Raw genomic sequence first — 23,314 nt, 5'->3', positions numbered from 1 at the left:
GTGTCGTAGAGGGAAGAGAGGGACCAATTCAGATTATGTGGTTCTGTTTCCTGGGTCTGAAGCCGATACGGGCCGCTATAAGGGGGTGCAGTGGCGATTTCGTTGCGAGTTCCCGTTTTAGTTGCCTTCACCGCACAGTGTGGGCCATAACACTTCAACACTAGACGGAAATGTCTGGTGAAGGTTGCGTATGCCAGACCATAGGCTTTGATGATGGCCGCTTTCTGGTCAAATGAAATTTTTTGCACTTTCGTGTTCCGCCACTTGGCCCTGTGAAAACTGCAGGACGTGGATACCATTCAGCACACCAAGTGCATTGCCCACCGGTTTTAACAGAAACTATATTGCACTCGCAGTGAGTAGTCGTGTGCAGAGGGGAAGTCCAATGGTCTCCTTGACAAGTTTATTGAGGCGCAGCATAGTGCAGTGTGGCATCATTTAGCGGGTTAATTTTCAGCAAAGAAGGCAGCACCAGCATCAAACCACGCTGACAAACTGTCTGGGCAAGCACTGCATGCAGGCCCCGCTTGAGGCGGGATAAATTTTGCCCATGTTTTGCTGGACATCCGCAATGATTTTTATTTGTCACGTTGAACCAGTCTGAAAGTGATAGGCACCGTTAGAAATCGACATATTCTACGCGAAATGGCCAGTAAGGTTCATTGGAGGTTCGTTATTTTGCTTCATAAAAATTAAATATTATTCATGGGCTTAAACGGGAGCCTCCAAGGGGAATGGCTGTTCCTTCGCTAAAAACGTTTCGTTATAGCGAGGTTTGACTGAATAAAAATAGTTGATTGGTCAGGGGTGGATCTCATCAGTATTTATTGTGAACACAAAATCCTTTTGCACAGCCACCGCTGTGGCTCAGTGGTTATGGCGCTCGGCTGCTGACCCGTCAGACACGGCCTCGATCCTGGCCGCGGTGGCCGCATTTCGATGGAGGCGGAATGCTAGAGGCCCCTGTACTGTGCCATGTCAGTGTGCTTAAAGGACCTAGGTGGTCTAAATTATCCGGAGGCCTCCACTACGGCGCCCTCATAGCCTGAGTCGCTTTGGGACCTTAAACCTCATAAAGCAAAGCAAAATCCTTTCCCATCGTTCTTCAGGCCTATGATTACTTTGGGCAGCATTGGTAGTCTTTATATGCAAGATGAGTATCTTCATGACAGTGCTCACCCTGTAATGGCAGTCTGTTTTGGGCACTGGTGAAACCAAGCAGTGCAAGTTGGACTGTGATAAAAGCAAGGCAGCGATGCTACCTACATCATCGGTTTCAGATGTTGCATTTCAGGCCTCTTCATGCCACTTTTTATTACAGTCATGTCGCAAACCGCTATGGCACGGATGAAAGTGGGAACCGTCTGTAAAACCACTGTTGCTCCAGGAAGGCCATATGTGTGTCATCTGTGCGGTCTGTGCATTTCTTGCTTCGCCTAAAGGCGAGCCTTTCTCTAGCGGCTGTCGTCATCAGTGCCTAGAAACTCTTTGGCAGCGGTGTTGAGGATTGGGAAGGGATCTCCGCAGTTTCCGTTGAAATCGTCCGTGTCCAGGGTGACGATGGCGATGCCTCCCAGCTGCTTTTCACGTGCAAACGCAGCCTGTGAAGTGAATGCCAATGTGATTAAAGAGCTCCCAGACTTCCCCACATTTGGGCCGAGCGCTTTAGCTGCGACAAGAAGGTGCCCACAGGGTTCACGTGTTTCGCATGACAGCTCATGGATCATTTATAGTGGTCCTGTATGGCGACACAGACCCTGTTGGACAAGTCCCTAAGGGTCCCTGAGTTAAAATGACTGCTTCACGTAATGCTCTGGCGCGAAAATGCACTGAGGAGGCACTTGTATGTCAATTTCATTTATCTCTTAGAACAGCGCTGAAGCAGGTTCCGTTCTGCGGAAACCCATGCAGTCACAAAATCAGATTCAAGAAAACCGAGCGGGGGCCGGTGAGATTTGCAAATATATGCTCCGCATTAGACGAAACACAGTGTTTCGATAAGATTTGGCATTTCATTTGCACGCAAGAGACAAGTTTGAATTTTGCACTGGATTAAGCACGAGCTCAGCCCAGAAGGCGTTGGCGGCTGCACGGGCGTCAAAAAGCTGCTAAATGAAGACTCTTTGCGTTTCGTTTGTTATGCTGTCAGCTGGATAAGTCATACTGTTCGCATCCAAGTTCGCTTTGGCGCTGTTGCAGCTGGCTCTGTGCTACAAATGTTTTATGTTCTATCAACTAAAGGACGTGGTGCAACCTAAGTAACGTCACACTTTCAGACCTGTCTCGCAATGCTGCGACAGTAGTATTATTTCTGCGTGCGTTTCTTACCTTGTCTTTAGCACTCTGGGCATCTTCATAGCTGACCCACGTCGGTAGCTTCACTGCGTAGGACGCCTTCAGTCCTTTGTCATAGTTTACCACCCATTTGTCCTTTTTCATTGATTCGCAGAGCTGGGCAAAAAGAAAAACAAAAATGTGTGGACGCTTAAGTCACCTGAAGAGTGGAATGCGACAGCATGAGAAGCAACGTTGCTTCTCGTAGGGAGCTAGCACTTATGCTGGCCATTCCTTGCATTTAGCCATTGTATGTTTGTCTGAAGCCTGCTTTGTGGCAGGCTGCCCACTTGCCCACCGGGTTGTGGGCAGCCTGCCCAGGTGTGTGTGCGTGCGTGTGTATACCAGGTGTTTCAGGGAAGACAAGTAATTCTCACAAATAGGTTTCTTGATGTAAAATTATGACTTTTTCAGCGTAGTAGTGAATCGTCAGGTATTGTGCAGGTTAATTAATTTTTAGTAACTTTTAATTAGTAGAGTTAGGCGCCTAGCTGCGATTAGAGATTCGTAGCCGATAGTCAAAAATCATATCAATTTCTATAACTTCGAAAAGGAAATTACCCTTGGCCCTGTGGCTCGACGAAATTTGACTTTTTTGACTAGTTACATGCACTGGAAGTGTTGCTTTGCCTGCATGCATTTCGAAAGCACATGTATTTCGGCACGATGTAGCCATATTTTGTCCAGCCACAGCGCCGAGAATAATCGCGTTTTCGGAATTAAAAAAAGAAACTGATATGGCTGTTACTAGCGACCGGCCACAAATCTTTTCAACCAGTTGCCTAGCTATGATAGTTAAAAAGTTAATTATCAAATTATTTAACCAGCTTGCTACTTAAGGCAGTTCACGGGCTTTCCGGTGTCCGCCAACACTGGTAATACTGTGCCGCTGAAGTCATATTTTACACACACACACGCACGCACTCGCACGCACGCACGCGCACACACACACTATGCATGCCTGGCAGGAGCGAGGTTGCGACGACGTCACAAGGTCATGTGACTTAGGTGTAAGGTGGACGATAAACTGCAAAACAATGGCCATACAGCGCTAGCGCACCTAATTCGAATATGGCCTAACTACGCCAATCGACCGCCGTTTTTTCCCACACACATAATCGTACGCTGAGCGAGTCCACCGAGAACCTTGATGCAACCTGCTTGTCTCGGCCGTGCCCGGTTGCGCGCTCGCCCCCCCCCCCCCCCCCCCCCCGTTCTTGTTTTTCATTTTTGAATCTTCGCGCCGCTTTACGTCACCTTGTGACATGACATCATCGCCCTCTCGACCAATCTGACACATCAACATCCACAGAACCGAAGCAGTGCGGCGTTGGGCGGGGCGAAACGATGGCGACGGCTGTTGGTCAGTGCAGGATGTGTTCGAGTTTCGGAGGCATCCCAAAATCTCGGAATATCCTCGTGGAGCTCCGTCAACTGGAATGTACCACAGCCGAATGCTGTTAAAAAAAATCTCTCCCGTAACCGAGAGTAGAGTAAGCATGAAATGTTTACGGGCATAACACATTGGTTGTAGATGGTACTAGTCAAAATCTTGAAATGGGTCTAGTGTTCAACACACTACATCACACCACACTCTTCTTGTTGCGTCGAAGCGATCGCCTGCAATAGTGCGGGCTTAGGCAGCCGCGAACCGTGGCGGCCTTGTCGCTTTCGGGAGCGGCCGCATAATCATGGCGTTGTCGGCAGGGGCGAGCAGTCTTCTGCTGTGGCTTATCACTCGCAAAGAGATCGCCTTCCGCAAGACGCTTCCTACCTCTCCTTTCATCAGGCTCAATTGCTCGGCTTAAGCAGCTGTGACGGTGGCGGCATTGAAATGCACGATGATGCAGAAGCGTACGCGGACACGACGAGACGTAGGCCTGACAAGAATGTATATGCAGCGCGTTCGAATACTCCGCGAGCGTGTACACATCTGCCCGAAGGCTGTTGTTGTTGCGACTGAGAGAAGGATGAAAAGGAAATCGCACGGACCTGCCAACTGGCTCGTGCCGAGCCACCACCGCTGCCACGTGCAGAGTTTAAAGAGGAAAGAGTGAAAGAAAAGAAAAGACGCGCGCCGCAGCAACAACCGCCTCCGCCTGCCCGAAGGCCCAGCGGCCGGTCTTTTACATGCGTGTGGGACCGCAGTGCCACCCTTGGGGACAGCGCGGAATTCCGCCCAAAGCCCTTCTCGCCCTGGAGCTCCCCTCTTGCTCTAAGCAGCCCTCTCTCAAATCCCCTAACAGATCACGTATGAGTCTCGTTAAATCTCGTACGGTCCCCGGATGTTCTCGTTTTAGTGCCCTGATGAGTGGAATTCAGTGCCCAGATGTTGGCTCTCGGTCTCGGCGTGACGTCACCAGACTGCCGACAACGGGAGCTAAAAGCATTTCATGCTTAAAAATTCGTGTAGCAGCACAAGGCGGCAGTCGAGTCGAATAGCATTTGGTTGGAAGGCATTCGAAACGCCCGTGTAGCAGGGGTATTACTAATTGTCTCGAATCGTGATGCTTTTTTTGTAGTTAACAGTTATTCAGATGCGGAAATAAAACTGAAAATTAACTTGGAGGGATTAGATGGTTTGGTTTGGAATCTGCGATAAAATTGTATTTTTTAAGTAATTACGCGAAAACAAATTAATCATGAAAACAGCTGGCGCCTTAACGGCGTAAGGAAAAATTAATTTTTCAAAGGTGCTGCAACATCCATCGCACTGCCATTATTACCAAATGACACTCCTTTTTGCCGTGTGACAGCGCGCACCGAAAGTGTCATTCGTTCAAGGGAAGTGCACTTCATGACAATGTCACTGAACTTGCCCGGGTGACAGAATTATAACACAGGACGCAAAATTGCATGATGTGAAGTGCCATGCAGGCAGGTGGCAATTTAACTGAAGCAAATTGCCGCCTGATACGGTGGACAGGTTGTGATGACACCGCAAGGTCACATGACCTCTTTCGACCAATCAGCGACTTTGGTGACGTGACAGACGCAGTACACCAAATCACATTATGTGACGTCTAATACTGTCACGTTAAAATTGATTCTTAACGCGCAACCGTACGGCCTACCTCACGCGGGTGCGGTCTTGACTGCGTGCCACGTTTCGATAAGCCTGAAATTTGGAAACGCGTCATGTGCACTGAGATTTGTTATAGGCATTGCAGCAGCCCCGTCTGCAGCCGGAAATATTCTGTAGCCTTCCTTGTTCAGAGAAAAAAATTCTACTATATATGCCAGTAGCTTTCGTAGGCCCTTTGTATCTGCGCGGGGTTGTCTCCACTGACTGTATGCATTTTTTTTTTTGCAAGCCTGTACCCTCCACTCACCTCATTGTATCCAAGAGCGCCGGCCGTCAGGGTGTAGTTTCCCGCTGGGCCGCCTTCGTCGGAGAAGGCACCGTAGCCGATATTGGAGGTGTCGTTCAGCGTCCATGTGCGACCCAGCGTGGTGATGGCCAGCACTATTTTGGAGCGCGGCACGCCCGTCTTGAGATAGCTGTTGATACTGTACGCCTGCAACAGTACGTGCAATGACCGACGCAGTTCGGGTCTTGTTTTTTTTTTAAATAAAAGGCAGTTTGAATGCCCGTCATGGGGTCGTTCCACGCGAAACGTCCGAGACCGCAAAAGCGACCACTGCCGATTCTTTTGAAAAAAAAAAGGGCTAGTTGGAGATTGTATGAATGGAATTTCAGCGAAGTATTTTTCTCAACAATTTTTTTTGCTCACGTGAGCGCTCTTTGAGGTCTCCGCGAAGAAGCAGAAGTTGGTTGGAGTTAAAAATTTTGAAATCAAATGTGAAAGAGGGCACATTGACAAATTTTATTTTAGAATATTTTGCTGGCATTGTTCTTTCATCTTATTAATGAAGCCATGCAAGAATTTTGTGCGTTTTCTTGGTTCAGTAATGAACAAAGAAATGTGTTTTAACAATTTTTTTTTACATAAACATCTTGAACGTCTCTGGCACAATAATTGTTTTCTGCTCTCGCCTGTTACGGCAGTTCATGCTGAAAACAGTTTAAAATTATTAAAAAGAGTGCTTAACAAGAAAATCACTTCCAAGGTTCGAAAAAAGCGACATTGTACTGATTCAGGCCTAAATTAAGGATCGAGGCTCTTCAGATAAAAATACGTGAGATGGCGCATTATGCGCACCAACTTCGTTGCTTGTAAGTTTTAATATGTAAATTTCAAATCGAGTAAATTTTGTTTGAAGCGATAGGCGCTAACGGCGCCGTTGCCTGCCTAGGACTGCTGAATCCTTACCACGCTGGCAGTGGTGTAGTCGGTGTCGGACAAGCCGTGCAGTGGAGCGACTGGTCCCGTTCGGCCCGACCAGACGCCCCAGTAGTCGAAGGCGTTGACGGTCATGAAGTCAACATTCCTGTCGTAAACATGGAGAGAAGGTTAGTGTTATGGAAACTCGCGAGTTGTTGGGAAGCCCACAGGTACGCGACAAGTTTTGCGTTTAATCTGAGGTCCGAAAAACTTCCTTCAAATTGCACGAAAAGTTTAGGTGAAAGTAATGAAACGCCATAATATGAAGTGTTCAAGGTGTTGAAGACGCAGGCTGGGAATTTCTTTGAGTTTCGGAAACCTATGATTTGTTCATATGGTTTGATGCACCCGGCCATTTTTCTACTCAACTGCGAACACTGATGACGTCAGGTTTGATGTTTCTGTCGTATTTTTGTTCTTTTTTGATATTTATTTATTTACTGTTCTTTATAAATATCAAGCACTGCACACGACTTTTCGCTGCCTGCCAGGCGCTGCCATACAAGCCCAATGAGGCTTTGTCGGGCCTGAACTTGTAGTGTTTTCCTCAGTGCGAAAGGCTTCTAATAGCGTCTGTAGAACCTCCAACAGCCAGATATACTTAATTGTACGAGAGTGTAATTACGTGTCATAGTCCAGAAGAACCGGCAGTGAAAATAATGCAGCGAAATCTTCCGCTGGAACGGCCAGCGGTGGTTGAGTACGAGAGAAGTTTTCCTCGCTTCATTTCACCCCCACTGCGCATATCGCAAGTTTCACGTACGATGTCTCCGCCACGCTGCCGCCTCCAGAACCGCCGGAGAGATGGTACCGGCGGACGGCGTCCGGCTTGGGCCGACGTCTTCTGCCCTGTTTCTGTACCGTTATTTCTGTCGCACGGCGCTTTTAGCCTGTTATTGCGTTTTGAGTGGTGTTTTTACACAGCCACGGAAATACGCTAAAGTACCATCCAAGCGCGCCTGTAAAGCACTGAATACGCGCACGAAACATAAAAGCGGTCGCATTTTCTGCCTACCGCCTTCCTTGAACTCGGTCCTTGAACCCGTTTTTTGCCTCCAATTTGAAGCTCAAGAAGGAGGAGAATAATCAAGTTAATTAAAATCTCGGTTGGGGCAAGTCGGTTACATATGAAAATTTAAAGCAGAGTCGGGCTGGCGACGCAGGTCCCGTGGCGGTATCTACAGTATCTGCCAGTACGGCTAACCAGCTTTGGTCGCGCGGGTTGCCCTGAAGGTGAAGCTTGGTTGGTTGGTTTATGGGGTTTAACGTCCCAAAGCGACTAAGGCTATGAGAGACGCCGTAGTGAAGGGCTCCGGAAATTTCGACCACCTGGGGTTCTATAACGTTTACTGACATCGCACAGTACACGGGCCTCTAGAACTTCTCCCCCAAAGAAATTCCAGCCGCCGCGGCCGGGATCGAACCCGCGTCTTTTGGGTCAGCAGCCGAGCACCATAACCGCTGAGCCACCGCGGCGGCTGAAGGTGAAGCATCGCACAATTTTATTGGCTGGGGTTGGACCCCGTTGAGGAGTCCTTACGCACTAAAACCTCTGCTGTTGAATAGATTGTGAGGCGAGACTCGTATATGCTGCCGCGACATCGCTTTGTTTGTTAGCTGGCACGAATACAAGCATTGACGCGCTGAGTTTTACGATGCACTTACTTTGCTATTTCCGGCAGGTTGTAGCCGTTGGTGACAATTTCTCTGGCGACTGAAAGATCGACTCCAAGTTGAAGTTTCGCTTTGCTGAATGCTGATTTAATTTCCTGCGCATTGAAGAGCAATTATTCAGAAGGGGATGAATCGAACACGAGAAAGGCGCTGACGGCAGCAAGCAAGTTTTTTGAGAACTAGTGCACTCAAGAAATATCGCACCATCCTCGATAAATCTGCGGTGAGTGCAGTCCCCTTCCTGGAGATGAGATATTTGCAACAAGTCAACATACTTTCGGATTCCCTGAAGAGGCCATTTTATGTAAAGCAGTGAGAGACAGAAATGCTCACAGCAGCTGCCGAGCTTGCCAGCAGCACCTGGCTCACTTTTGTCATTTTTGTGGTAGGTCGTAACGCACATTCGGGCGTTACGACCTGGCTTTAGTTTATTGGTTGCTGCTCCTTTTAACGTCAGTGGTGCGGTATCAGTGTAGCATCCCAGGTGCTTGTGCACGTTATGGAGAAACGTGATTTGGGCCGGCTGATACATGGTGCGAGGACGTGAAGACAAGGGCGAATTTATGGGTCGCTCTTGGAGGGAGTGGGGGCCGGTCTCGTTTTAACCATGTATTTCTTGGACTGTTTTCGCGGAAAAAAAAATGGAGTTCAGCATGGCCTTCCTATGCAAAAGTTTCCGCTTTGGGGCGCGGAGGGGAGGGGTGAAACGTGGAGGGGAGACATATGCACGCCCGCGTGTGTCTCGCTTGTCGCATCTGCGCACAAAACTCTTCTTGTGGTTCTCTCAACACATCTTTCTAACAAAAGTTCGTCTGCCTCCTGTTAAGGTATTCCGCCTTGTCTGGTTCATATCTGAAGTGAATAATGCCCTCTCGAGTCGCGATATGCAGCTCACCCCACGCCAGCAAGAATGCAATTTGGATGCAAGGGAAGCAATCGGTACGGCAGACCGTGCCGCTCCTCAACTCTAGGGGACAAGGACGTGATTAGATGGCAACGAATACCCTCACAAGGTGAAGGCCGGCTCGCAGATTGTGCGTAGTACTCAAACCTAGAGGGAGCTGCTGTTCTTCTGGTCTATTCATTCTTGTCCAACCACGTCTTCGTCTCGAAGTGCGTGTACCCCCCCCCCCCCCCCCCACACACACACACACACACAGAAAGAGCTGCGTGACACAGCCTCTTCACATACCCTGAGCAGGAGCACGAAGTTCTCCTTGTCCTCGGGCCGGCCGCCGCCGCTGGCCGGGTAGTGCCAGGTGAGCACGAGGCCGTCGACTCGGTGCTCGCGGCAGAACGCCACGGCGCTCTCAGCGAACTCCTTTCGGTGTTTTTCGGACATGGCCACCTTGCTGAATGGCACCGAGCCCAGGCTCTGGCCGCCCACCGCCACGAGGAGCTTGGGCGCGCCGTTGCGCCTCTTCAGGTTGGCGAACCGCCGCAGGTTGCCTGCGTAGCAACGCCGCCTTTGCATTCGCACAAGGGCAAAATAGGTGCACATAGGAGAGCAAGCGCGTTTTTAACAGACCGACAACTCGCGTACACGTACGCGGGAATGGCGGCTGGCCGGGAAAACAGCCATTCCCACCCAATTCTTATAATTCTTGCCGCGATCCGTTCAACGTGTATACGGTGGTTCACTTTTCTCTTGCAGCCATAGGAAGCTACAGCCGTGGGGGCTTGCATTCAGTGCCATAGCATGCGCCTTTAAGCGACACCACACTCTGACTGGCGGTCTGCTCGGGCCCGCATCAGGGGTGATTCTTCTATTCTACACCTTCTTGCTCTGGCCAGAAGGAACAGCACGGTGACTATACAATTGGTGCACACGTGCTAGACTTACAGGTTTGAGCCACAACCCTTTAGTATAGGTACGGGTCACTCTGCTAACATGAGTTAGGCCTGAGGCGCGCGTAATCTGTCCCGAAGGGACAATGCAAAATGTTTGAGTTTTGCTGGCTGCCCTTACTGTAGGAAAATGACGGTGTTGCCCGTGGGCTCGTGCTCTCGATTAGCGTATGCTCTCAGGATCAGTGCGCACTCTGCCGTTTAAGGGACACTGGAAACTAATTGAAGGTGGCGTGTATCGTTAGACTTCTAACGACAGAGAGGCCACTCTCACTGAAAACTCAGCTTTTATTAGCTATAAAAAATGCAGGTGTTGCAATCAACGGCTGATTTTGCGAGTGAAATGCATGCGCCGACAGCGAGTTTTTGCGCGAATATCTATACTGCCATTCCTTTCAATACGGCGTAACCAATCCTCGCTGTGGACGTTACGTGATTGAATCGAGGGGGTAGAACTTTAAATTAAATCTTCTAAACCATGAATGAGCCCAGAAAAGGACAGAAAATCAATTTCTATTGAGAACAGCAATTCGATACAGTTGTCCTCACGATCCTCTTAATCACTGTCCTGGAAGCAAGAGCAGTGATCAGTGCGAAAATTCTCCTTGCTGTGATTTCTCGTATGAAGAGAATAGGCCAAAAATTGCCAGAATCATGTGCGATTCAATGCGCGTGACATTGAATTTTTTCGGGTGTTTTAAGGGGGGTTATATGTCGCCCCCTTTCACATATCTGCAGCCCCATTTTATCGACTGGCGAATTTCCTCTGCTTACGAAAACCGCGAGAGCTGTAGCAGTACATAAGGGTGGCGCATTTGACAACGTCAGTAACTACAGACCTATTTGATTACTTCCTATAGTTTCTAAAATACCTGAACATGTGCTAAATAACAGATTAGTTGGACACCTGATGAAGAACAAGGCAATTGTTCCCGAGCGATTTGGCTTTCAGAAACTAAAATCTACAGAGGTGGCACTTCTGCATGCAAAACACCACATAATTCAGAATTTCGAAAAGCTCCTTTTCACAGTTGTAGTATTTTTGGAATTTAAGAAAGCTTTTGATTCGATTAATCACGATGTCTTGCTCAAAAAGTTACCCTGGTATGGTATTAGAGGTGCTGTGTATGCGTTAATTAAAAACTACCTCAGCACTGGAAGGCATTTCGTTTCCCTTCTTTAATCTTGCTCTAAGTGTCTCGTCATAAACTGGGGTGTTCCTCAGGGGTCAATCCTGGTCCAACTTTATTTCTTCTTTACGCCAATGACATGGTAAACATCCCAAATACACCATACATTGTATTATTTGCTGACGACACGCGCGCTTTTTTCTCTGTGCAAAACATGTAAAGATGTCTTTAACGCAGCCAATAGCTGGATGGATGACCTCAAAAGCTGGTTAAATGCAAACTACAATTAAATTGTGCTAAAACAAAATGTGTCATATATATATATATATATATATATATATATATATATATATATATATATATATATATATATATATATATATATATATAGAAAAAGTATGTTAGAAAAGTATCCGACCTTTGGCAGAAGAAAGAAAACTGGCATAACTGGAGCGTTAAAAACCTATTCACCTTCAAAGTAGTCTCCTTGGGACTCCACACACCTCTCTCAGCGGTGCTGCCATTGTTGGAAGTATTCCGAAAAGGCCCCTTTCGGAATGGAGTTTAGCTCAGCTGTCGTTGCAGCCATAATGTCCTCCCTTGTCTGAAATCGCGCTACTTTCAATGGCCTCTTGATTTTGGGAAACAGGCAGGAGTCGCAGGGGGCCATATCAGGAGAGTAAGCAGTCTGTTGAACTACGTTTTTCGCCAGAAAAGTTTGAATCAAGTGCGAGGAATGTGCAGGAGCATTGTCGGGATGGATGCGCCAATTTCCTGTTGACCTCAACTCCGGTCTCTTGCCCCGCACAGCACCACGTAGGCGACGGAGGACATCTCTGTAGTACTCTTTGGTCATTGTTTGACCCTGAGGGGTGCGTACTCGCGGTGTGCCACTCAGAGGGAGTCAAAGAAAGCAGTCAGCATCACTTTAACATTGCTGCGCACTTGGCGGGCCTTCTTTGGTCTTGGTGACGTGGAATGCTTCCACTGTGACGACCGGGATTTGGTTTCCGGGCCGTACCCGTACACCCAAGACTCGTCACCAGTGATTATGGTGTCGTTGAAGTCGGCGTCACTGTTTGTGGAATCCAGCACGTCTTGCGAGACTTCAACACGAAGCTGCTTTTGCTCCACCGTCAACAGCTTCGGCACGAATTTCGCCGCAACTCTCTCCATGGCTAAATATCCGGTGATAATGGAATGTGCAGAAAAATTGCTGATGTCCACCTCTTCCGCAATTTCTCGGATAGTCACACGACGGTCCCGCATCACCACAGCGTTCACTTCGGCAATGTCCTGGTCATTTCGGCATGTTGATAGCCGACCGGAGCGTGGCTCTCTCTCCACCGATGTGCGGCCGTCTTTAAACCAATTGTACCACTGCTTAATTTGTGTGCTGCTCATAGCATCATCACCGAAAGCCGTCTGAACATTTAGAATGGTTTCCACTTGGCTATCGCCAAGTTTCTGGCAAAATTTGAGGTAGTAGCGCTGCTCCTGTCGCTCCGCCATTTTCCTTGCAATAAAAAACCGACGAGAGCACTGCGCACTGCCTCACTCAAACGCTGCGTCCCAGCGACTCACGTTATCGGCAGGCAGGAAAAAATTCGTGCTTGCGCACGAAGGTTCAAGGTCGGCTGACGCAAACGCACTTGTTTCATATCCATCAGGTGTTCGCAAAAAAAAAATAAAGTGGGATACTTTTCTAACCGACCTCGTAGATATATATATATATATATATATATATATATATATATATATATATATATATATATATATATATATATATATATATATACAAAATTATTTCTTGGCAGCTGATTGATTAATATAAGATAAAGTCACCAGAAATTGAAAAACATAAGATTTAATAACGACGTTTCGGCTGGAGGACCAGCCTTTATCGAGTGTATTACAGTATTCGAAACAAGCAGCTTTTATAGCATTCGCGAGGTACAGGAAAAAGTTGGTTGGTTTGGTTGGTTTTATGTGGTTTAACGTCCCAAAGCGACTAAGGCTATGAGAGACGCCGTAGTGGAGGGCTCCGGAAATTTCGACCACCTGGGGTTCTTTAACGTGCACTGACATCGCACAGTACACGGACCTCGAATTTCTCCTCCAAAGCAATTCAACCGCCGCGGCCGGGATCGAACCCGCGTCTTTCGGGTCAGCAGTCGAGCACCATAACCACTGAGCCACCGCGGCGGCAGGAAAAAGTGTATATATATATATATATCGCCCCTTTTCAAGTTGTCAGCGATTTTCTTCTTTTCGTCTTTTTTTTCTTTACTCGTCTTTTTCAGCCTTCCCCCCTCCTCATTGTTTGCATTTCTGCTTCACGCTATTCCTGTACCTCGCGCCGTGCTTCAAAAGCTGGGTGTTTCGAATACTGTAGTACACTCGAAAAAGGCTGGTCCTCCAGCCGAAACGTCGTGAATTAAATCCTGTTATGTTTTTCAATTTCTGGTGACTTTATCTGATATATATATATATATATATATATATACACAAGCGAAAGCAGCTGACGAGTAACTACGATTTGAAATTCAGGGATAATGTTTTCGAAAACACTACCTGCACCAAATTTTTGGGTGTATGGTTTAATGAGAATCTTTATTGGTCGATCCACGTTGAACCCCTTCGAGCAGATATTTGCAGAGCGATAGGAATTATAAACCTGTTGAAGTACTTTATTCCATTTAGTCTGTAAAAGCAACTGTATTACTGTCTAATACAGTCGCGTCTGCAGTATTCGCTTTTGGTCTTGGGCGCCATCACCAAAACAAACCTCGAATCTCTTTTTAGGCTGCAAAAAATGGGCGGTGACATCCATGTGTAACCTCGACTTCCTTTCGCATACTACGCCGTTTTTTAATAAGCTCGGAATATTTGCTATAACTACCTCTTCTTACGTCAATTATCGCTCGAAGCATTTCGTCTCAGACAGACCACCAAAGGAGATTTAGCAAGACTTTCGCCACAAAAGAAACGTCATACAACTTGGCACATGAAACAGTTTCTGTGCCACAAGTACGCACAAACTACGGAACACATGCTTTGAATTTTCGAATACCTACCATATTGAATACCTACCCGAGTGTCGTAGAGAAGCTGGAAACATCGTTGTATCGTGAGTTTTAAAATGTGCAAAATTCTTTTTTGGAAAGCTTTTCTACATGACATCTTCATATGTTTTAGTTTTATTTTCCTTAAAAGGGTTAGACAAAGGCTTTTGTACTGTTTCTTTGAAATTGTTTGTTAGATGACTGCGTTCTCAGATGCTGCTTATTGTGTTTATTTCTCTTCTTTTTGAATGAAATTGCTACTTGCCGTGATGTTGTTTACTTCCCTTCTTTGTTTTTTTTTTTTCTCCCGAAGAGGGCATACATTCTTTGTGTGTTGTGGCCTTTGCCAGGCAAAAAATATTGCCTTCTGCCACAGCACCTGAAGCTACTGTATGTCTCAAAGAACTAATAAATTTAAAAAAAAGATGAGCCGTTTCTCGAGAATTCGGCGAGATTCAAGGATTCGCATGTACAAATACTGTAGGCAAAGCATGCAAAGCTTGTCGGCGCTAGCATCTGAAATGGTGACATAATTGCCGATTAAAGCCACGGCGGTGTTCAGGCTTCTCCTTACAGTGTCAGAGAAGTGTGAAGGAGCTCAGTGATGACGTCACAGACGTGACATTTAAATTTCTTTCCTCACCCTGCCATGCGTCGTCCGACGTCGCCAAACAACGCTTCGTGGGCTTTGCCTTTTGTGGCCTTGGTTTTCTTGTAGCGCCGCCGTAGATGACGCCATCATGCGAGCACCTATCAGGGCTCGGCACGATACTTGAAGAAAGTATCTTCGATACCGATATCCGATAGCCTCAAAAATTGTATTCCCGATGCCGGTACAGCGTGCCGAATCAAAATTGTTTTCCGGTACAGATACTCGATACGGCATCGTCGATACTTCGATACACCACTGAAATCGGCAATATGATAAAGCTGGTAATATTATTTGCTAAGTTAATAAATTTCTCTATGGTTTCCGGAATTTTCGATGCATCTGCACCGTATTTAAAAAAAGTTTAAACGAACCCGGCCGCACGGATTTTTTTAAAGCTCCTCTGTCTGTGCAGCTGGTTTCGTTAAAAAATTTTAGCATTGGAATGGAAGCCACGGCGGCGTTGAAATTATCAGTTCCGTAAGCAGCCTAGCAGAGCATGTATTAAAGCTAATGTTCTTAGTGCGAACTGGCATGTGAGCACTTGACTACGTAAGAATATAATTGAAACAGTTTTCCGATGCTCTTCGTTTGTTACTGCAGTATTTACCTATCGTTCTTAGTGCGAACCGGCATGTGAGCACTTGACTACGTAAGAATATAATTGAAACCGTTTTCTGATGCTCTTCGTTTGTTACTGCAGTATTTACCTATCGTTCTTAGTGCGAACCGGCATGTGAGCACTTGACTACGTAAGAATATAATTGAAATTTTTCCGATGCTCTTCGTTTGTTACTGCAGTATTTACCTATTGCCTTTGCTTTCGCCCTCTGCTAAAAGGTACAAGCTCTGTGTGCTCGGGAAAGCCGAACAGTTATTTCGCCATCACTATATTTAACAGACGCTCGAAGTTGAATTATTCTGCTTTAAACTATAGAAGGAAAAAACAAAGGATAAAAGGGCTCGAAGTTATACAGACAAAACATATCTTGCTAATATCTGTTGTCTAGACATTATGCTTACTTAAAGGTCTTAAGAAAAAGCAATTTCTCAAATCACCGGCCCGAAAGAGCGCCGCGATGGAGCTGTACTGGAAGCGAAGCAAATTAAAAAAAGCCTCTCTAAACAGAAGCAGACATGCACGTTGCCTTGCTGTATTTAATGAAATCGCCCTGTATCAACGGGTAAGGGTAAAGCATAGCCGAGTCGACTCGAGGATCGTTGAGATAGTTAAAGAAGCTCAAGTTTCACTAACGCCTCTTGGGACTATGGCTTGTCATAGCGCTTGCTTCTGCAAACAAAAAGAATGCGTCAGCTGACGCATTTGACGCTGAGGACACCATTGACCCGCGAGTTGAAGAGTGTGCGGCCTTTATCGTGCTGACCAAGCAAACAACAAATGTTCTGTAAGCTCCTAAACATGAAGATCCACTTATGTTGGCAGCCATCGCTACTTGATATAGGGTGTTGTTTCTACCATAACGGTGTGCCTGTCTTCAAGACCCTTCTGTCACGGAGTGTGCAGAAACGCAACATATACGTCGTTCATCTCCCAGACAAAGAATGTGGCAAGAAAGAAGACCGACCGGGCCAACGACACTGACATCGTCTCTTCCTAATTCCTCCCTTTTCTCAGTGTGCTAATTGCCTGAGAAAGTCTGACTACAGCACTCCCAGAATCTGCACCACACTTATTTTTTTTAATATCGAGTATCGTTAATATACACGACACGGTAAAAATGTATTTTCGGTACCGATACTCCGATAGTTTAATTTTTTTTCCAGCCGATACCTAATTCTGATACACAAAAACTATCGAAAGATAGTATCGACGATACATGTATCTTCGACATTGACCATGGCTGCCCCCTAACCGGCGCTGTGGAGGAGCCTGAACTAAAGAAGGGTCGGGTTCGCTCTAGTGGGTAGTCAACATGAGGATCCATAGCGCACAATATTCAAGGGACAAAACACGAGCGCTAAACTTCCACTAAACGATCTTTATTTGGCGCTGAAAGCCTTATAAGATCACGAATTCCGGAAAAAAATACACTTGAGATGTTTTTCGCAGTCAATACCCACAAGCCAGAGGCGCCTTTTATAGGGTTATAGTCTCTGAACGTGATTCGTGGCAGAAAGAAGTAGGCCTGTTTTTGCAAACTAAGCTAAAGCTGTTGAAACCAGACGACTCATTTTTAATCAGAAGCTCAGAACAAGTTGTTGACTACCTGAGAAGCCTTCATGGTGCAGATGTAGAATTTCTTTCAATAGATATAAAGAACCTTTACTACTCTTTGCCTCATCAGCAGCTTTTAGAATGCATTGAAGACTGTATTCATAAATTTGGCGCCGTATTGTTTCAAAATGGAGCTGGTATTTCAGTTGATGGTTTCTTGAATTTAGTGTCCCTGTACCTCTCGTCAACCCTTGTTAAGTGGAATGGGGAAGTCTACCTGCAAAAAAAGGGAGTGGGTATTGGTTGGTGCATAGCGCCTGCCCTTAGTGACTTGTTTCTTGCGAGCTCATATAGGAGGATCCAGAGTAATCTAGACAGTAAAGTGGTGATAAAAACGGTCCGTTTTGTAGATGATTACTTGGGTGTTCTTCGGAAGAGCAGTGGAAGCCTTCTTCAGGTAGCAGAAAGCACAATATCTACCTTTGCGAAGTGTCTTGAGCCACTGTCAATTACTCACAAGTTGCCTGTTGAAGGTATGATCCATTTTCTTGATTTAAAACTAGTTTCTTTGAGCCGAGTTTGCTGGATGTATGAGCCTAGAGGGAACAAGGCTCTCTTACCGTTTACCTCGGCACATACGAAGTTGGTTAAGAAAGGAGTAGTAAAAACATGGCTGTCTAATGCAGTCAATAAGTCATGCACCTGCCTAATGACAACAAGTTTCAGTAATCAGGTTGATCGCCTTCAGGAAGCGGGTTACTCGAGGTACCTCGTAGTAGCAGTAACAGAAAGCATGCGCAAAAAAAAAACAACACAATGTTGACAGATAAAAAAGAAGGTCTCAACAAAATTGAAGTAATGCCTTATATTCACAGGCTTTCTCACGGCCTCAAAAAGACTGCAGAGAAAACTGGAGTTAAAATTTGCTAATGTCAGCCCCAGAAAAATTGTCCCGCATGTCTAAGGACACATGTCCGGACGAGCAGGATAGGAAGGCCTGCTCTGTACGCATCAGAACCCCTTTGTAACTTGCACCGATAACGTTGCATACAGGTTGCCGCTTTCACGTGGCAAGTTGTATATCGGACAGACAGGCCGGTGCCTGAATAAGCGACTCAGCGAGCACCACAGAAACGTCAGAGATGAGGGGCCAGGTAATTTGGCTCGTCACTGCCGTGGTCACAAGTGCGCGCCTAAGTTCGGGGAGGGTTCAGTGTTAGGAAAAACTAGCGATCAAAAAAGGAGGGAGATAATTGAAGCTGCTGCTATGGAAAAACAGGGATTGGACAATTTTGTCAGTGATCCTTCGCTGTCATTATCAAGAAAAGACTTAGGTTTCTTAGATTCAAGGCAGTGGGCGATAGTGTGAAACGTGCTCACTGATTGGTGGTTTTTATTGCGCTTTTTGTTTTCATTCCTTGACACATCATGTCCTTGACAAGGTAATCGTTGTTAGTCGTCTATACCTGTACCATACGTGATCTTTATAAGGCTTTCAGCGCCGAATAAAGATCGTTTAGTGGAAGTTTAGCGCTCGTGTTGTGTCCCTTGAGTATTATGCGCTATGGTCCTCACGAGCCTGAACTGGAGAGCATACCTGAACGCCGCCGCGGCTTTGTTCAGCGATTACTTCACCATTTCAAATAGCAGCACAAAAAGATTGCGCACGATTTACCTGCACGTTTCATACCTTCGATCACGTTAAGCTCGTTGAATTCTCTTCTGAAACCTCTTCAGTTGCCCTTTAATAGGGTTAGATCGATCTGCGTGCGTAGTCATACGAAGAACGTCCTAGTCTTCTCCGACCGCGTGTAGTATTGAATACGCTTACCGTTTCCGCCGCTGTCCGAGTAGTCATTCCAGGGGTCCAGCGAGACGACTTCAGCGCCGCGGATGCCGACTGTATTGTAGACGAGGTGCGTGCATAACCGCGTGTCCAACTTCTGCACGAGACTCTTTCCTTTGCCCTTCCGGTAGAAGGACCAGCTGTTCCAGTAGCACACCACTCGCTGGGCGCCATCGTCCACATGAGTCGTTGGTGCGCCGGTGGTCGTCGCTGCGACATGTACCCACAGGGAGGTTGCTGAGAATATCGTCCAACAACGGGTGGATGCAGACCAGTTGTGGCTTGCAAACAGTATGAACACAGTGGAACACAGACAATGAGTGCACTCTCGGTGTGGTCAAGAACTGTGGTACTTACTTAGAAACTGCTCATATAGTGCGCTCAAGTGCTTATGCTTCGATGGCTACTTCCGCCGTGTTCTTTCGTTGCGCAAGGACCTCAAGCTTCAAACGGTGCTGAGACTTGAGAACGGCGATGTGGGCATTTTATTTTTGCTTCTTTCGCATTGCTGGAGGCAGCCCGTACATCTCAGCACTGATACGTGCTGTTTGTTTCGTGTATATGCCAACTGCTATGTGACTGAAAAATGTGCAAGAGACGAGCAAGTGTTTCCCGACTGCACATTCGGACTATAAGGTGATGAGGAACATGACCGAAGGCCTTGCACACTGTGGTGTGCAAGAATCTTATAAAGGAATTAGTTTTTCTAAAATTGCTCAAGACTTCGTAAATCAATTACAATTCCGTTGCAATGGGGAGTTAGCGGTTCTTGTTACCGTAATTGAAGCAAAGTTTTTTTGTACTATAATAAAACCGCACACACTTAAAACGCATGACACTTAATGAAAAACTTAACTCAGTTGAAGCAGGTCGGAACAAAAATCCTACTGTGTTGCTTTCAAGGCAGTCCACACATTTCATAGTGCAGGCGCTTATGTCTCACTGTTGGGCTCTATTATAGTTCTCGGTAGAATACAGACGGCCGCACATCGTCGGTGGAGCGTACGCCGTACGGGCAGCCGCATATAGGCACTGCTGGAACGAAAATTTTGCCGTGTTGCTTCTCAACGGGTCATCAGTCGACTGCGGGTGGGACATCAGCTTGTGAATATACGATACTATGAACTGGCGTTTGTAGCCGCGACTGCGTACAGTGCCTCTTGCACGACCACCGTGCGAACGTAGCTTAGTATGGTTGGCAGTTAACCAGCACTCAGCAACATGCAGCAAGGCTTTCTGTGCGCGCACGTATTCATTGCGCTACCACGCCAATGTATTTCGGCGGGTTCTTTCAAAATGGTTTACGGTCTGTTTTACGATAGTTATTCACTTTTTTTTTTGCGTAAAAAAAACGCACGAAGAGGGGCTCTCGCCGGATGAAAGAGATGGGAAAATGAAGTCACTGAAAATTACAACTGTATCCCTGGTAAACTGCAGGTGGCGTTTGCTTTTCCATGTTACATACATTTTCACTCGCCGAAGGGGGCGAGCATTTTGCATGTCTAATCAACGAAACTATCGCAACGTTGCAGCCACCGTAAACAAGAACGCTTCGAGCAAGGAGGCTGGATAGTGAAGGGGCGACATCTGAACCCCGCCATCCTGCTGACCAATCAGCATGAGGCAGGAATGGAGGGGGAGCATAATATGCCAGCTGCAACAGGATTAAAAATACTTGGTGCCATTTCTCAACAGCAGGCTGCTGCAGACAAGAGGCCTTGCTCTCTCGTCCGCAGCGAAACCATGGGAGCCAGACAATGCGCGGACCGGTCATCATCCTCGCAGTAGATGATGACCACGTCCGCGGAAGTACAGGCCCTCGCTGCTTTGCTTCGCGGTCACGTAAGCGGTGGTTTGATGCCTCCGAGGCCAGCGGCGTCTCGGGGGGGTTTCAGTATGGTGGCGTCCACTTACCGGAGCATATTTCGGCGACCAGCGAGGCCAGGAGGAGGCCGAAGGCGGCGACCCACATCATCCTTGCCCGAAGGAGAGCGGGCAGCCAAAGAGGAGGGCCTTGCAGGCAGGTCCCACCGCGCGACGCTCGGGGTAACTGCACCGGCCGCCGCGAACTCTCGCCCCTCGATATCTGGCTAGCTCTGCTGGCGGCTACCGTGGAATGAGACCAGAGGGAAAGTGTAGGGCGAGGAAATACTCGCTGCCGCCGCCGCCGCCTCTTCTAGTTTCGCTGCGGAGCGTGCTGCAGCGCTGGGGGCCGCATCGTAATGAGCCGGGTGGTCCTTTACAAGGCGAGCTCGTGCGAACCGGATTTCTCACTCCGGAGCACTGAAGCTCGCGGGAAGGGCACTTTCGCGCGCTTTCGAGCTGCGACCGCTGTGGGCGCACCGTGCCCGCCGGTTGTTGCCCCGGGGCCCGGTTGTCCTTGGGTCGTGTTATTCAACTGCTCTTCAACCGGTCGTCGCGCGAACCTTTTGTTTACCCAAAGTGGTACGGTAGTACTAGCATGCCCAGGACGCCAAGTGGCTTGCCGTATACCATCGTATGCGTTATGTCACCCTGTGTCGTGCACTGCGCCATCCTAGACTCAATGGCCGCATGCGCTTCATTCTGAGAACACTTCTATGGAAACTTGTATGTGCACCTCTCATGAGGGAAGCTTGCCAGGAGAGCCTGAGAACCATAGGCTTGCGCATGCGCCGCGTTCCTATAGCGATGGATACGCGGTTAGGCGCGTCGTCTGCTTCCCACGCCGCCTCGGCTCCGAAGTCGTTCGCGGTGCTAGTGTGTGCTTGAGCATTCTACTTGAGCAGCGCCGGTGATAAGGCTGAAAGAGTAGAGTAGCCTGCTCCCACGACGGCGTTATCTGAACGTGCACGTAGGTAGCGAGCATTGCCGCATCGCGTGGATGGCTTTGCAAACATGACAGCAGTGACGCAGGTTTACACTAAGTTCTCCCTGCTTCTAGGCCCCTCGGTGCGCGCATTTGTTTAGTTATTATTTGCATTTCTTTGCGACAGGCAAGCACTCCGCCTCTCCCCTCCAGCACCACGCGCTGCATAACAGAAACTTTGGAAAATAAATAATCGGTACTGTTTGTGGACCTCGTAGACGCTATTATTGCCGCGCGAACAGCTGTGCCGCACACATTTTTTTCTGAACGGCCACGTTTCGGTGTACGCGAAACGTAAAATGCATCCGTGTGCTAGCTGATGATTCGCGTTAGATTTCGATATGCTTTGGCTGTCGCTAAGCTGTAATCAGCAACGCGGCGCTAGGAACCTCGGACTAACGGTTGGAGGCTGCACTGATCGTGCTGCAAGCAACGCGCTCCGTGCTGGCATTTCTATCGCGATACTATCCTTGTTTACCATTTTGCTCACAGCGCAACAAGAACGGGACACGAGACGAAAGACTAACACAAACGAGTGCTGACTATCAACTGGTTTTTTATTGAAGAACGAAAGGTGTATATATAAAAAAAAACATTAAAACACTTATCAAGACAACAAAAGTTATCTGGAAGACACGTGGGAGGTCAGATAACTCAATTCCCTCTCGGATAATGCAATGGAAGGGCTGCTGATACACATCGTACTCCTGTGGTGACTATAGAAGGCCTCCATTGCCTCGCGTGTTAGTTTATCGCTGTGTCTGAACAGGATGCGCGTGTTCTTGTAATCAGGAACGCATTTGCACTCCTTGCATCGAAAAGAAGACTGGGCAAGGGCTCGCCTTTTGCTCTCCTTTCTGCGTAGTCTTCGTCATGCTTGCATTGGAATTCCCTGCAGTGAGCGCCTGTGTGGGAAAGGGGATCATCTTTTGTTGTGTTCTCATGCTCCAATAGACGCTTGTTGACTTGACACATTTGCCATTTTGGCCAATGTACATGACACTGCATGAGAAGGGGACCTGATATACCACCCCCACCTCGCAGGGTTTAGACGGCGACACATGACGCACCTGACAAGCATCCCTCTTGCCGTCTTGCCTCTGACTGATCTGTTTACACGTTGTGCTAAGTTTTCTAGGCGCAGAAGAGACATCAATGTCGGATCTACCTGCAGATTTTTTTAGCCCATGTGACAAGCAGTGTGCATACGGGACCACAGCCGGCCTTTTCTTCTTTTTGCCTTCTTTCGGCTGAACCCCATTCTTAAGGTGTCTAAGAAGTTTCTCCGCTGTCTTGCAAATGAGTTGATAAGGATACCCGTTCACACGTAACCTGCTTGCTTGCGCCAAAATTCTCTCTCCCGTCCTTTCATGGCAAGATTTCCTGGGAGCTGATTGCAAGCAAGAAACGGCAACGCCCTCCTTTATGAGCTTAGAATGGCCAGACCGGAGCTTTAGC

At 47.4% G+C, this 23,314-nt stretch overlaps 1 protein-coding gene across 1 annotated transcript; it reads right to left on the bottom strand.

Moving 5' to 3' along the window:
• Positions 1 to 1,283: 1,283 nt before the first annotated feature.
• On the bottom strand, positions 1,284 to 21,284 carry LOC149349508 (chitinase-3-like protein 1). The gene is made up of 8 exons (XM_089578479.1): positions 20,923 to 21,284; positions 18,994 to 19,218; positions 9,487 to 9,743; positions 8,286 to 8,389; positions 6,609 to 6,726; positions 5,667 to 5,852; positions 2,329 to 2,451; positions 1,284 to 1,601 (listed from the first exon to the last, which is right to left on the bottom strand). Exons 1-8 carry the CDS (start codon positions 20,981 to 20,983, stop codon positions 1,455 to 1,457), a joined length of 1,221 nt encoding a protein of 406 aa, XP_089434605.1. The 5' UTR covers positions 20,984 to 21,284; the 3' UTR covers positions 1,284 to 1,454.
• Between the last annotated feature and the right edge of the window lie 2,030 nt (positions 21,285 to 23,314).

The sequence above is a fragment of the Amblyomma mixtum genome, chromosome 3, assembly GCF_055824585.1.
Source record: "Amblyomma mixtum isolate Tamu chromosome 3, ASM5582458v1, whole genome shotgun sequence".
NCBI lineage: Eukaryota > Metazoa > Arthropoda > Arachnida > Ixodida > Ixodidae > Amblyomma > Amblyomma mixtum.
This window is presented reverse-complemented; position numbering and strand designations above follow the sequence as displayed.

Bases quoted from the DNA above. Each gene is read 5' to 3' on its own strand.
- LOC149349508 (XM_089578479.1), bottom strand. From the start codon at position 20,983: ATGATGTGGGTCGCCGCCTTCGGCCTCCTCCTGGCCTCGCTGGTCGCC. The intron at 8,390-9,486 runs GTATGTGAAGAG...TTCAATGCGCAG, and splicing joins ACTTCGTGCTCCTGCTCAGG to GAAATTAAATCAGCATTCAG. The intron at 1,602-2,328 runs GTAAGAAACGCA...TTCACTTCACAG, and splicing joins CCCAGAGTGCTAAAGACAAG to GCTGCGTTTGCACGTGAAAA.